The sequence below is a fragment of the Clarias gariepinus genome, chromosome 9, assembly GCF_024256425.1.
Source record: "Clarias gariepinus isolate MV-2021 ecotype Netherlands chromosome 9, CGAR_prim_01v2, whole genome shotgun sequence".
In the NCBI taxonomy this organism is placed as follows: Eukaryota; Metazoa; Chordata; class Actinopteri; order Siluriformes; family Clariidae; genus Clarias; species Clarias gariepinus.
The window spans coordinates 16995114-17011408 of record NC_071108.1 but is presented as its reverse complement, the minus strand read 5'-3'; the positions used below and the strand labels follow the sequence as shown (position 1 = coordinate 17011408).

Here is a 16295-nt window from a genome sequence, read left to right as displayed (position 1 = left end):
CCCAGACCTCCTTTCCTGGGGTCTCTTTAATGTTTTTTCTCTCACACATCTTCCTTCTGGTGAAAACAGCTTTTCCGACAGGTTTCAGGATTAATTATAAACACTTCACATCCTCTGCTATAGGAAGGGCAGACTACCTCCTGCTCTTTCATTCCCATCTCTTGCTCTTGGTTTCCTCCTTTCTTGGTAAGTCATGCTCACATCAAGTGCAGAACTTAGCCACTGTGAACAAAGAGCTCAATCACTGTTCACCAATCAGCTAAGCTCTGCACCTGGCCTGAGAGTCTTCTCTGCGTGCGTGGTCACTAACACCCACGTTGGGGACGGTGATGGTTGTGGTGGGTGTTAGTGACCACGGTCCTGCTCTTCTGTCTACTTTCTTTCTCCCAAGGCTCTCCTACCACCCTCCTGTGTCCGTCACGCCTTTTTTTTTTTTTTTTTTTTTTTTTCAAACTGCAGTGTGTTGCCTCCGGTTGCTATGGCAGCTGTCCAGGCGGTGGTTGTGTGGTAATCCCTGGCAATGTGATTTTTATCTTAAGTCACAAATCAGCACGCCAGGAACCCACACAGCCCCCGACATGAAAGGAGAGCGCTGCGGATGCTCACACACTCCTGCAATTGGCCACGCTCGGCTGAGCCGAGGTTATGGCCCTCATTAGCCACGTTGAGACGGATTCCAGGGGAGAAAGCGTATACGTACCTTTTTCTTTTTTGTTCTCTTATAGGAAACCATTTAAAGTAAAGTGCAGAAGGAAATATCATGGACGAAATCACCAATCAACATTAAAGGGAATCTGTTAGCGATTGTCATGTTAAAATCCACTTGTAAAATAGGAGTTGTAGCAATACATAATCTGTTCCACCACACACAGGTGTCTTTCACCACCATCACCCAAGGCACAGAGGATAAAAACCCCCAAGGCGTCTGGCCAGCAAATTATTGACAACAACCAGACACTGTCCAACTAAGACAAACGGGCCCAAATGCAAACACTATGTCACAGGCCGGGGATGTTGGATACCAGCATGATTTATCTGTGCAGCAGCCAGCAGAAATCCTCACAGCCTGAAAAAAAGAAAGAAAGAAAAAAAACGCACTCCTCTCTCTTGCCTATTTCAAAACACATAAAGCTGTCTCGTTGGTGGATAAAAGCAAGGCGACTACACCAAAAAGGTTGGCGGGAGATGGCTAATGGATTTATCTACCAGGCTGGCAGGGCCCATAAGTCCTCCTTTCCCAGAGGCTGACAAGTATTTAGCAGCTCCTTCAAGCGAGGCCCAATGTGACATGCTGCTCGTTTAAACAGGATCATATCGATGCGTGAAGACACGGTAAGGTAGGCGGCTTCAAAGCCATTATACTCCCTTTCTGCCCACGGTTCACACCATATGTCTCTCCTTCACAGCTCAGAAGGAAGCAACAAATACAAAACGGTAATGAGAAGCTTGGGAATTTCTCCCATGATGCTTCACAGCGCACAAAAAAAAAAAAAAAAAACATGATGAAAAGGTGGACGGGCGAGTAGTGAGAACTACTACTATCTCTAAAAGCCCTATCGCAAAGAAAGGAAAACACACATCCTTTCTTTTCCCCCTCGTTTCCCAGATCTGTTCGAAGAATGTGTTCCGAAATTCTTCTTCTTGCGAACAGGACTGGACAGGATTCCTGGAAGAGGACAGAAGGTGGGCTGAAGCTCTCGGAGAATAAGTGTCCGTGGTGGTCAAGGCACCGAGTAAACTATTACAAAAGGCCATAATGTTTAAACAATGGCACTTCAGTGCACGGTGCTTTTCTTTCATTAATTATTTGTTTTCAGAAGCTTTCAGAAGAATTGTGCTTTACAGGATGTTTTTTTTCTTCTAGAGGAAATTAAACTTTGTTCCAGATAGGGGTACAAAAACAAGCATCAAGCCATAAAATCTTGATAAAGACAAAGAGAAGAGAAAATGCCCAACGTTTGGCGTGTACCTTTTTAATAGCTATGATCTTATGCCATTGTATGAGTTTTCAAATCAGTGCACAGTCAGTCACAGCAGCTGCTACCAGTTAAAGGCCAGGAAACTAAACATGACAAGGAAAGGACTGGAAAAGAATGAAAAAATAAATAAATACTCGAAACATTGAAAAATAGTCCTACCTGCTCCTTTCCTCAATTAGAGGATCATTTCTTCCACGATCCTGCGTGCTGATTGGTCCATATCATCTCTGATTGCTGACAGGCATTGTCGCGCTAACGCCTGCTGATGTCCATCTTCCTGCAGCATCAGCTCGCCGTACAGATATACACCCATAGCCTACAACACACCGCACACACAAAAAACAATGATGTATATCTTCTACGGACTTATTTTAGTGCTTTCCGCTGAGCTAAGTGTGTGAATTATGACATACCTGGTCATGAATGAGGAAGTGTTCAACATCTCTGTATGCAGCTGCATATTTATGCTTGACTATCAGCTCACACCATCTGTGTTTCACCTGCATGTACACAGACATACAGTCAGCAATAAGAGCAAAACCCATGCGTCTCCAAAATCACATGATTTGTGTCCTGAACAGTTCAAATGGACACTAACTTTGTGTCTATGAGTGTGTGTGAGTGTGTGTGTGTGTGTGAGTGTGAGTCTTTTAGCGTATGAAAGGGAGCTCTGTTAGCTGTGCTGCTCAGAGAGATCACAGACTGGCTCTGTCCCTTTCCTCATTCTCATTCCTATTCTCATTCTCTCTCATTTCCCTGTTCCTACAAGCCTGGTCAGCTCTCTGACCTTACAAAAATCCTCCCCCAGCCAGCCACCACCTGACCCACTACCTCTCACATTCCACACTGAAGCAGTTTTCCCCCTACTTTAAGACTTGTCTCACTGATCACGGTCAGTAGGAGATAAAAGCATGAACAGAAAGTGACAAATCCCCTTCTGCCCAGCCAGAGAAACAGCATAACTCAACTAAAGATGCATTTACATACATGACCATTTGATTTGTTTCTTGGCATGCTCATCCACTCTGGTAGGCAAACTAAAAATGTATTAATTCTAAACTAAAATTAGCCAGAAGCACGTATGTCTAAACAAATTTCTGTATGTATAGTCTATTAGGAGATGCACAAAAATGGCTAATTAAATAAAAAAATAAAGGACGTCTAATAGGAAATTAACCAGCCATTACAGTATGTGAAATAAGATTAGTGAGACTGTTTTGAGATGATTTGCTTTTTTTCTAAAGATGTGTTAAAAATTTTCTAAAAATTTGTGCATATTATATATACACATATATACTTTTTTGATTATAGATAGATAGATAGATAGATAGATATTTTATGTATTTATTTTTAATTTTTTGAAAAAGAAAAGCAAACCAGCTCAAAAAAGTCTTACTAATCTTTTGTTGGTTTGTTTTTTTAGATTATAAATGAGATTGACCAATATCCAGGATATTTCCATCATATATTTGCTAAGACATGGATATTTTTTCAAATGCATGATTTTCTGGTTACGTTTCAGGAACATAGCAGTGTCTGACACTGAAAAATTCCATGTTGCAATAAAATCCTCAGGATAGTGCACGAGAAATAACTAGACGGAATAATTGCTCTTTTCCGATATGACTAGATAACCGCTTTGACAAAACTTATTACATCACTGTTGTGATGTTAATGTTGTTATTTTGCATTTACATTATGCCATTAGGCAGACGCTCTTACAAAAAGTGCTTAGAAGTTGCTTTGCTATTATACAGTCTTCTGCTTAAACGTCTACTGAATGCGCTCAGAAACTGCTTAATAGACTCGGTAGAACTTGGCCTCCTACTACATAGCACTTACACCACACACTGAATACTGAACGCTTCTTAATGTATCAGAACTTGTGCCACATGCAGAGATGATTTGCTCCTTTAGTGCAATGATTGCTCAGGGCTGATTCTGATGGACTAATAACCACAAAGACAAAAGTCAAGTGGTGTTATGTCTGGTTTATTCAATCTTCTGTTGTTATTTTTGAAGCCATCTTGAGTGCGGAAAAAAAAAAGAGAGAAGCATTCAATTCGACGTAAGGAAAATGTGCTTGGATTCAGAGTCTGTGTGATCTTTAGCTCTAGTCCTGGAGGGTCCAGCAGGGTTTAGTGATTCTTCTGCTCAAAAACAGCTGATTTAACTAATATGCTAATGATCAGGTTTAGTAGGTATGTACAGAGGAACACGTGAAGAAAATGATTACATGTGGTAATTACACACACGCTGCAGATGTGGTGGAGAGCGATAATGTGAAAACATTTACTGCAACATTGCATATCGTAATTTTCCTCAAGAAATGAAATAAAACAGCATCCAATCATACTGTATGTCTCTTATATCTTGCTGTACTTCTTTTGCAATAGTTTACCATAACCATATGGAGTGTGTGAAAGAAAATAGGATGCAAAACTGGAGTGAGTTAGTACTGTGCATGACCTCTCTCTCTCTCTCTCAGTGCGTGTGTGTGTGTGTGCGTGTGTGTGTGTGTGAGAGAGAGTTTCCATCCCACCTGCTCTCTCCTGTGCTCGAGATGGGGGTTGCTCTACTGTGGAGTGGCACTGTGCTGATAACTTCTACTTCCTGTCTACCGCTGATTTCCCTCCACATTCATATACACACATTAACCTGCTGGAGTCCAGCCAGCTCCCTCATCCTCCTATAATCCCACTCTCTCTATCTACTCGTGTTCACAACAGTCCTCCTCCCTTCTTTACATTTTCGCTAACTGAGTAGGATTGAATAGGATTGACGAACATTGTGTTGGTGAAGTTGTGTGTTCTGGAAGCAGATTTGAATGAAACTTTGTCTATATATACTTTTAAACAAACATGGACAAATATACACACATGTAGTGTAATATATCGTGTGTGTTTGGGAGGTGTGTAGGAGGTGAATCAATGGGAAGGAAGGAGTGTGTGAAAGAGCATGGAGGTGTCGAGTGGAGTTTAATGATTAACGAGCTAAAAGGGTGACCGTGTGTTTAGCTTAATTCTGAAGGTCTGAAGTAAATGTAAGATGTAAGGAAATAGAATCGCTGCACATCTTCCACTCTTGCATTCGCACACACACGCACACACACATGCATTACTATGCAAAAGTCTTAGCCACCATATTATATGCTGTACAATTTTGTTTATCATGTCTGCATAATTATGTACAAAATCATTCAGTATTTTTTTAATAAATAAATAACATTATAGGAGAATATATGCATGGCTCCAAAGAAAAGAAATATATATTTAGTACAAGACAGACCAGTTTTCAGATGGAAAAAAAAAAAACTAATGTACGCTCCTGGGATTTGCATAAAAATAGAAATGAGCATGAAGAACTCGTATTCTCCAGCACGCTCAGTAAAACCTAACAACTGTTTTCTTGTAAAACTGCACCTGATTTTAAGCAATGAGTTTTCACTCCAAACACTGACTGTTTATTTTATTGCTCTTTATTGCACTTTATAGAAGTGTCTTTTATGCAGAAATGTTTTCAAAAGCATCTTTTGCTTATGCCATATTTGTGTATGTGCCCAAGACCCAAGCACAGAACTATAAGTAAAATAGCTTCTTGTTGTTTCCATCTGAAAACTGGTCTGTCTTGTATTATACATTTCTTTTCTTTACAGTCATGCATATATTCTCCGGTAATGTTATTTGTTTTTTAATGTTTAAGTTACATTTGGAAATACTGAATGATTTTTACATAATTATGCAGACATGATAAACATATATAACAAAATTGGTACAGCATATAATATGGTAAGACTGTGTAAGACTTGCACAGGACTGTGTATCACTGAGCGAGTAGGAGCGCAGCCGTGAAAGCACTTTTAAAGCTGGATTGCATACAAAGAGTGAGGGCAGGTGGGGTCGTTTCCTAGAGAAAACACCCAGCTGTAATTAACAGAACACATCCACCAGGCACACAAAGCGCATACCTGTTTGTGTGTGAGTGTGTGTCTAGACGCAGTGAGTGGGGAAAAGAAAAAACAAAATAGGAATGTTAAAGTGAGAAAAAGAATAGTTAACTCCAGCTATCCTGGCCTAATGACACTGAGAAGTAAAGACAAAGAGTAAAGAGAGAGAGAGAAAAAGAGAGACAGAGAGAGAGAGAGACAGAGAGAGAGAAAGAGAGACAGAGACAGAGAGAGAGACAGAGACAGAGAGAGAGAGAGCGACAGAGGGAGAGACTCTGTACTTTCACTCCAGCATGAACTTGGTGTTTAGACAAAGAGGCCTGCGCCGCGCTAAGCCGTGTCTGCGCGGACAGGAAAGACGACGCATTGGCTTGCTGTGAGGACACGTGTGAGGAGATGTGTGTATGTACAAGAACGTTCTGAGTAATAAATTGTGGAATGCCCGTGTAATTACTGAGAGAGAGGCAGCTGTTGTGCCTGGGGCTCTCCCAGCCAGTGGAACTCTGAGACCTGCTGCAGCTGCCAAAGGTGACAGAGGAGACACAAACACACACCACCGTTACTAACACACAGGTACAGCGTCCCATGTCTCTCAGATCCTGAGATACGGCTCAATTTGCATTTATTTCATTTATTTATACTTTAAAAAATGTTTTTTTTTTTTTAAATAAAATCTCTTTAAAGTCGCTCCAGACTTTAGTCGTGATGTTTGAGTGGTGATTAATCCAAAAACATAATAAAACTAAATCAATATTAGTGTAAAAAATATCTACGCATGCCTGACTCCAAAGAGGCGCAACACAAGTGTTCACATTTCATTTCTCATTACAGCAACAAAGTTCAGCTCACACCGAAACACTCTACATGTGTGTGTGTGTGTGTGTTTGTTTTGCATTCTACTGTAGTACTTGTACTACTGTCTCTCTCTTTACCTCTGTAATGAAAGCTATTTTTTTTCACTGCAGATATTTAATTTTATATTCTGATCATTTGTTTTTGTCTTCTTCTTATGTACATTTTATAAATCCCTAAGCAATAGGAATTAACATCACAGATTTGGTTGAAACACTGGTTTGAAAATAGCAACCACCGGACACAAGAAATGGAGCAACAATCGAAAAAAAAAAGGTCTCTTGCAATTAAGAGATTAGCTGATAAGAAAGGTCATGGACTGGGCTTCACTCAACTAAGTGCACACACACACACGCACACACAAACACATTGTATTCAGTGGATTTCTGAGGCTCTTTGGCGTGGCTCATATCAAATGCTCTTTTCCTGGCCGGGCTGACCGAGTGAACTTTGAGACGGGACTTTGAAAGCAGCTGTGAGACAATGCGTTCTGTGTGTCTGACCGACAGATGGGACTCAAGCACATACGCGCACACACAGAAAGAGAGAGAGTATGTAGTCCACACCATTCAGCACGGCATCACGCTAAAGCCCCACACCTCTCCCCACGGTCACACGCCATGCGCCGCATTCCTGGGAGTAAAGGTAAGCGTCAGAGACGTCTGTGGGAATCTCGAGCGCGGTCCAAAGAGTCTTAGCGCTTTTGAGAGAAAAAAAATAAATAAATAATCGGGCTCGAGAACTCGGGAGAGTGAGAAGTTGCCTAAGGGGAGTCAGAGCAAACTCTAAAGCGAACGGTTACCAGCTTCAAGTTCGTGCCATAACCTTTAGCCTTCAGCTCACCTTATCACAAAGCGTCACTTTGACAGCTGTAGCTGGCTGCCTGGGTAATCTACACAAGATTTACGGTCACGTCAAACCTGAAGCGTAGCACTGCATCTGCTTTATGTTCAGACGTTTGGGGTTACTGAACAGATCACATTCGCAAACTTTTACAGCGTCGAGAAAATGATTGACTTTTCTGTGCATGATTTATTTTTTTTCTCATAATCTCATGTTTTTGGAAAGATTACAAGGACTGTCTCAATATTATTGTCGAAATGAAGAAAAATACAGAAGGTTTTGAGCGCCGAGCACCGCCCTGCCCTTGAAGCTAATAAAGTCCGCACTAAAAGCCTACATTACCTCAGCGTGGCAATAAATGGCAGGCTGGAAAATTATGTCTGCTGGAAAGAGAACAGCTATCACGCAGTCGTAGCGGGGAACAGGAGGAGGAAGAGGAGGAGGAGGGAGGAAGGCAGGATGGAAGAAGGAAGGATGAGAGGAGACAGTGAGAGGGGGAGTGGTAGTAATAACCCAGTATATTTTTAGAGAGCCTTTTGTTTTTCCTGGAAGGTTCGGCTGAAAATCTGCCCATGGGCTCCAGGCTGAAACGAGCTGTGGTAGTCTGGGACTCGCTGTGCTTACCACCTCCTATCACTTTCCATCTGTTAGCCTTCTAAAAGTGCTCCATTACAAAAGAGCGGGGCTGGTGGCTTACCGCTGATCTGCCAGATTTCGCTCCCGCAAAGAAGCTGGCCTGCTCTGAATGGAGCTGAATCTCAGACTGGTCTGACCGGCTGCAGGAAAGTGGAACCTGATCGCAGAATAAATACTAGAAAGGTCAGGGTGCAATTACAGTCCGTTCCAGAGTTATTGTGGTTTTGGTAAAAAAAAATAAATAAAAATAAAAAATTTGATAAGGGTTATTTATTTTCTTAAAATAAATTAGATTTCGCTCATATTTTCAGAAAGACACTGAGCTAGTTAACCACAAAGACAACCCTTCTGGAGCGATCACACGCAAGAGCGGTCCAAAATGCTGATCGCTGGTGGAGATTCTTATTGCCTGAAATGGAAATGTTTTTCAAGACGTATCTGTGAAATGTGCTCCTGTGCTGAAGTCAGCTGCTGGGTTTGCTGTTTTTTCTTTCAACAAAAATGGAATGATTTTCTGTTTATATAGTGATATCTATCTTTCAGATGAATTATACGAGATCAGGGGGAAAACCTGGAGCATTTTTGTCGAAAAAGTGAGAGTATCATTCAGGAATCATTTCACTAAATAGTGATCTAAAAAGATATGACATCGCTTTGTTTTTTTCCTGTTATTTGAGGACATAAGGGTACAGTATGACCAAGAGTGGTGAGGAGAGAGGAGTTAAACATATCTCATACAAGTGGACTTTTGCTTTCAGTTCAGTTGAAGGCAGGCAGAGTGTGAGCTGGGGCTGTGTGTTGTGTAGCTGCATGAACTCAGAAGGCCTCATTACGCTGGGTTACGCTGCAGGTGACGCAGAGGAGTAATGGGATTAAATGAAATAAATGTGATTAAGGCGGCGCCTTCGCTCGCTCAGTGTCGTGTTTGTGGGATGAGGTAGCATGTGTAGAAGACAATCGCTCAGAGCACACAACATGCACCCTGCCTGAGATAAGACCCAAACGCCACGTCTTATAGTACTGACCATCTCACCTTTAGCCATTAGAAATCATCTGCAGAATGATTAATACTCTATTGTATGTATAATTGTTTAAAAAGGACAGAATTTATATGCAATTTGTGAAACTCTTTAGCAATCACAAACAGCTAGCTTCAACATCTCAGAGCTACGGACACCTTTTACCATAAATAAATAAACAATCAAACAAAAATGAAATTTCTGGAATATGCCTGTGCCATTAGGGAAGAAAAATCCATTGCTGCCATACCCTGGTCATTCAGTACATTCAGGTCATCAGCTGACGTATTTTATTGCCACATTGCTGAGTCCAGACCATGTGAAGTAAACCCAGATCATTACACTACCTCCAGGTTTTTTTATTTTATTATTAAAACAGTGGGCTCTGTGCATGATGGGTGCATCGCGTCATGCTCTTCCCTTCTTCCCCTGACACACCCATCATTCTGGAATGGCGTCAATCTGAACTCTAACTTTTTCCAGTGCTCCACGGTTCAAAATGCATGCTCTCAAGCCTTTTTCTGATTAGTCTCACTGACAGGTGGTTTTCTTATGGTAATTCTATGAACTCTCGTCACACTAGGCACATAGAAATGCTTTGACTTTCAGTATCACACATACTGTAGCTGTGATATATGTGTATACTGTATGTATGTATGTATGTATGTGTGTGTGTGTGTGTGTGTGTGTGTGTGTGTGTGTGTGTGTGTGTGTGTGATACCTCAGCATCCTGGTTCCGCAGTCTGTATGTGGTTTGCAGCAGGCTGAGACAGGATGTGCTGAGTTTTGTCTCCTCTAGCAGGAATTCCAACAGCAGGACCAACTGCCACGGATTCAACTAAAACGGAAAATAAAACATTTGCCAAAATTTCATTACCTGTTATTACCTTGCTACAATCTCAATTTAAGCATTGCAAATTAAATATAATTTCGTTTACTATAAACTGTAATGTATCTACAAAACAACCACTCAAATATAGTAAACAAAAATCTTTTACATGAATAAAAGAACTGCATAAATACAAAGATTTCACACAATTTCCTCCAGGTCTTATGAGCTCCACACTTCTGTAATCATAGACTTTAATGAAAACAACACTGAAAAATGACTCAGCCATCATAAGCCCTAAATGGCATTAAAACCTAATCCGACTGAGCCTCGTGGCATTAGCAAAAAGTTACCCAGGAGATGTTCCTTTCCACTTTGAAGAGAATTGGAAAGCGATGTGTTTGAGAAAGAGAGGAAGTTGGATAGCTGTTCCAGAATCGCAGTGAAATAAAAGCAAGTTGGGGAAGAATACCAGGTTTATTAAAAAGAACCAAACTTTCAAACAGGAAAGTCTTTTTTTTTTTTTTGGAGCTCTTCTTGAAATCCAAAGCTGGCATGATGGCTTATGAATTAGAAACAGGAGAGGTGAGACTTACGCACACACTTACACATACCACAGTAGAGAACAAAGGGTATGGCAAAGATGAAGATAAATAGAAAAGTTTTGCTCACTAACCTTATAGCATGCTTATATATCAAGAAGTAAGTGTTTTGTATAAGGCTAATGGAACCTGAGTAAAATCCACCAGTACAAGAGGCAGGACCACACGAGGTGGGGGGGGATTAGAGCGGGAAAGAGGAATGAAGCTGGCTGAGTGATGTGGAAAGAGATGGAGGAAACAGAATGTACAGAGAACAAGGGAGGGATAAATAGGAACATGCAGACTGAGTGAGAAAGAGAGAGGGAGACTGATGCGGTAGGAGATGGGTGGTGGCAGGCCTGCTATTATTACCCCATTATCTCATCAGGATCTGTACAGCACTGATGCACAGCCTCCTCCCTCACCATGCCACTTCCCTTTCTTTCCATGGCCATGCCCAGCTCTCTCACAAACAGCACACACACACAGATACCTTTCCACCTTTATACCAGGCAAAATACAGCCATACAGTCGAACAATTCTGGCTAAACTTACAATCTTCTGATCAGTAGTTTTGATCGACTTCAACCTAAAACTTCTGACTTCATTTAAATTCCATCCACACCTCAAACAAGAACAGATACGTTCTCACTTCAGGAAAATGTATTATCCAAACAAAAGTTCTCATCTCTACAATCAGAAACACACCTCATCCAGCTCATCCTCTCCTGAACACAATTTTGCAGAAAAACCTTCCCTAAAATGGTTAGGAAATGTTGGGTTGTACCCCGCCTAAGTAAAAAATGTGCTATATTTGTCCACATTACTGGAAGAGGGAACTATTTTACCATTACTAAGGCCATTTGAGGACTCACCAAAAGTGCCACATATACGAAAGCCTCTCGATGTGTCGGCGCAGGTCACGTAAAACTGAAATTACAGTAACCTGACCATGTGAGACTTAATAACGTATGCTTCTTTTGACGAACAAAGTCACAGTGTCCTTTCATCCCTGTGAAGACTTAATTTGCTGCAGGACAGAAAAGCATCTAACTTTCAGGCTGATAGTTGAGTACGTCTTCTTAGGCTCCATGTCTTATTGCCAGCGTTAAGCAGCATTCCCAGGGCCACCCATGCCCATCGGATCTGGTGCCTTTGAAAGATGAGAAGAATTTAAAGTCATAAAAGGAGTGAGTGTAGAGAGAGTGCCTCCTCCACAGTCAATTGGCCTCAGGGAAAGGCAACTAAACCCTTCCCACCTTGAGGATCAAACAAGCCGGACTGCTGCCCAATTTTGATGAATCTCAATTTCGGTTCAGGGAGATGAGAAATGACAGCAGAGATTATTAGTGATCCTGGAGAAAATGCACCAGCGCAATCCATCAGCGAGTACAAAAGCCACGGCTCTCCATCACCAGCCTGCAGCACTGAGATCCAGGAAGGCGATTTTCTACTCAGTGGTGGTCTTTCAAAGGGCTCTTGTAGTCGAGTTTTAAAGAGGAAAGACGGCTGTGGGCGTTATTAGCGTTCGGGGGCAACGAGGATGAGGATGAGCATGACAAAAGGTCCGACTGTGAGGTTACATGACAAAGAGAAGTCTTAAAAGCAGAAACTAAGCACATGCACGTCATGAGCTAGCACAAATATGCATGCATACACACTCAATTTAATAAGCAGAGAAATGAAATCAACAACATACTGTATGGATAAGTACTCCTTAAGTGAACACACCCAAACGATGTCCTCATGCATACACTTGCTTCGAAAATACACCACTTGATCACAAAAACCACACACCAAGCTAGAATGGGCAAGATGTATATGCGTATGGCATACGGTACTGAAACCTCGGAAAGCAACCACTCCACACGCGCATGTTCTCAAGACCAAGCCTATGTTTGCTTTTCCGCTGACTTTTTCATTCCTTACCACATGAAAGGCCGTGCTCACGCCATGCTCATTAAAGCCAAGGAAAAGTTAACAGCATGCAAATAAACATACAGCGAAGCTTAATGATAAACAATAGACTTTTCAACTCATTTATTCTGGCCGATTCCATTTCAAACACACAACCGTCTTTGTTAAAATGATCGTGATGATCACAGTCCTGAATAATTTCTCCAAGCAACTTTAATGAGACCTCTTGAGCAAAATGGGGATAGAGAAAAGAGCAGGAGAAACTGTTGTCAGTTCGTCCTGTGTCTGATTACGCCTCTCTAAAGGCAATGTGGCAAGTAAAAAAAGGCAGGGTGACTCACTGTGCTGAGCTTATGTTTCTGCTTGTGGAGAGTGAAAGAGAATGACACACACACACTCAAACACATCGAGCCACACCCTGCCACTGTGACTTTACCCACATGCCACAAGTATATCATCACTGGGCTTCAGTTAGAACATTACGACAGTGAAGACGGCCTAGAGGTTCTGTGCTAATGCCATCGAAGATGCTCGCGTGCTGTCTCTGTCAGAACATCTCGCAATAAGATAAAGACTGAAAGGTACAGTTCATACATTTCCAACACAGCTTCTGTTCGCCGAGACCAGAGCCCTGTTATCCAAAGAGAATATAACAGAGCCACATGCCTGATGAAATGGTGGGGTTTCTCTCATGCAGGCCATTTAAAAATCAAAACTGTACAGAGGAGTTTGTCATCGTTCATCAAACTGTTTTTGAACAGCTGACTGAAAATGGAAACTTGGGGAATTCTTCATGTGTACAGTAATATATATCTGGAACAATAGCTTTCTGACATGCCAGCGTAGGTTTGGTCAGAATGAGTGACAGTTGTAAGCGCAATAACTCAGGAAATCAATGACAGGCGCTGCAAAAACAGGAAAAATAACAAAGATGCCAGCATCATATTTTTCCACCTTTTGTCTACTCACTCACTACAGAATAATGCACGTGTTCCTTACTTTAACATGTCATCATGTTGCTATATATTACTATTTAGGTCACAAATGACTAAATGTGAGAGCTGAAAATGGTGGTTTGAAACTAACAGGATGTGACTATATTGGGTCCGGACATCATTTCCTTAAATATTTGTGGGATTTGGACAAATGTTCCCAAGGCTCTTTTTTGCTTTCCAGCTTAAAGCAGAATGAAGTCTGTGGTTGTGTAAAAACTGTGTAAAGTTTAGGCTTTCTGAAAAAAATACATATACATATATTGGCCCTCATGGATTAAAAAAAACAACAACAAAAATAGTTTTAAAGTTAAATTTGTCATTAGGCGGTTTGGAATTGGACACTCCATTTCTCCATTGGTCCAAGGTCGTCTTCTTCCGGTTGCTCAAGTTAGGGGTCGCCACAGCGGACCATTTGTCTTCATCTAACTCTGCCATTAAGGTTTGATTATCATTGTTAAACCTGAACAAACCTAAGAATCATATTCAGTGTGGATGAGCTGACAAGCTGTCGCAGTATCTTCGTTTAACCAATTTTGAAATCAAGCCCAGTTAGACTACTTGAGCTTAGTTTGCATTCCCAATATGGGATTAGTGTATAAGTATGAGCAATGCCATTTATCACTTATAGTACATTTATGGCATTTGGCAGTCATCCATATCCAGAGCAAGGTACATTTATCTCCTTGCACATCTAAGTAGTTCAGGGTTGAAGGCCTTGCTCAAGGGCGCAACAGTTGGTTTTGATTTTTAAAAACATGACCTTCTGCTCAGTAGTCCAACCACTAACCATGGACCATGTTTAATTTATAAGTTTTAGTAAATTATTAAACATCTCCCAGCTTGGTAACCCTAATGCAGCATCCTTGGAACATATACTGTAGCACTTGAAATGGGGACCTTCTGATCAGTAACCCAGAACCTTAACTGTTAAGCCCCCACTGGCCATCATCTGTCCAATAGCAAGTCGTTTGTGTCTCTTTCCAGGACTCACACGTCCTCTTTTTGTTTTTTTTCTGTGGCAACATAAGTGAAAACCAAATAAGAAACCTGGAATGACATGCATTTGACACATTTGAAAAAAAAAAAAAATGCTGATAATTCCTTATCTTACTGCCTCAGCTACAGCATAGCTGTAATACAAAGAACAACAAAAATCGCTGAAAAAAAAAAAAACTTTTATCATCAGGTAGAAAGTTGGAAGGTATAACATGAGATGACCATGACTCACATCCTTACGCGTTAAGCAATTTAAAGCTGTTGTGAACTTGAAGAACACAAATGCATTGATGAAAATAGAAAATGGCACCAAGCTCGGATCGTAAAAAAACACTGAATAGCGGTGCAACGTTAGAGAAAACGTCTGGCGCTTCAGTGTGAACAGCTCACAGACGGCTTTTGAAGAGTTGTCTTTTGTGGACCAACAAATTCTGCCTGCAACCCTGGAAACGAAGCCCATACCTTTTTAATAGCTCATTCTTCGTTTCCTTTGGCCTACCTTTCTCTTTGTAAAGGGTCAGGGTTGTAGAATGCATGCCTATTGTCTCCCATTTCTCCTTGCAATAGAGACAAAGTCATAGTGACATTATTAAACAGGATAGCGTGATTTCTGTGGTGATTCTCCCGCACCAATGAGTTTTATTTGGCCTGACCACAGTCTCGTTAAAACACGTGCAGCCCTGCATGTAAAACCCTATCTTGGGCTACACTAGGTTTTTACTCAGCCTCATTTTGTCTTTGTTTCATTTCTCCCCACCCAAGTTGCCCTCGGGGCTAGTCCTCTGAAAGAGTCAATCAGTCACCCACAGCAATCCTCTGAAGAATTATAGGGTATCAATCCAAAATGGCTACCGCATGACATCAAACAGGAGTGAATTCATTAGTGCAGGTGGAGCTTTCCTTTCGAGTTCAGCCCAGTCTTGCCAACACGCTAGTTTCCCAGTGCACCACATGAGCATGTGGGACTGTACTGAATTATAGATCACATGTGGGTGGATTGCCCTTTACAACATCATCACTGCCTGTATGTTCTAAAGATTGCTAACAGTTGTGATTAAAAAAAAAAGGCCTAGCCTGGGTTTTACTGGAACCTATAAACAGATTTTAATCTGCCGTTGCTGCTTTGGGTTTCTCAATGTAAAAACACCTCAAGAAAAATCAGAGTTTTTTTGTTGACAGAAACAGTCACAGACTAGTTAAGCCATGACATGTTGACCCTTTACCCGGTTGCCCCTGATCGTGCCTTGTTCTGCCACTGCTGTTTGTAGCCCACAGGTCTGCTTTAAAGGCAAAAGGGAGGGGCTGGATCCATACTGGTCCATAATCAGGTTGGCCTCACCAGACAGCACGTCGATGGGACGTCACTTACTGAAACAGCTCTGTCTGATTTAAAAACATTAGCCTGCGTGTGCAGAGAAGAAAAAGGCAGCAACCTCCAGTAGAGAGAAATGAAGACTAATGGAGGTGGATCATCAAGGGTTTCACGTAACAGGCCAAGGCTTCTATTGACATCTATATGCATGATAAAGCACGAGATGCATTACATGAACATTCGGTCATTCTGACATGAACGTTCAACGTGTCATCGGAAGCTTTGTACGATGGTAAAGTTGAGGATGTTGTTATTGTTCCTTGTTGCCACATCTGAGCAAGATTATACAGAATTAGGCGGGAATTATTATTATTGCCAATTCTGAGGCTT

General features: G+C 41.4%; 1 protein-coding gene across 4 annotated transcripts in view; it reads right to left on the bottom strand.

The window, feature by feature from the left end:
- aopep (aminopeptidase O (putative)) overlaps nucleotides 1–16295 on the bottom strand; it is an 81616-nt gene that overhangs the window by 1741 nt on the left and 63580 nt on the right. For all 4 annotated transcript variants that reach the window (XM_053503571.1, XM_053503573.1, XM_053503574.1 and 1 more), the window contains exons 14-16: nucleotides 9997–10113; nucleotides 2393–2479; nucleotides 2139–2295 (exon numbers count right to left, since the gene is read on the bottom strand). In XM_053503571.1, coding sequence (XP_053359546.1) covers nucleotides 2155–2295; nucleotides 2393–2479; nucleotides 9997–10113 — 345 coding nt within the window. In that variant the 3' untranslated portion in view covers nucleotides 2139–2154. The remainder of the gene's footprint in view (nucleotides 1–2138; nucleotides 2296–2392; nucleotides 2480–9996; nucleotides 10114–16295) is intronic.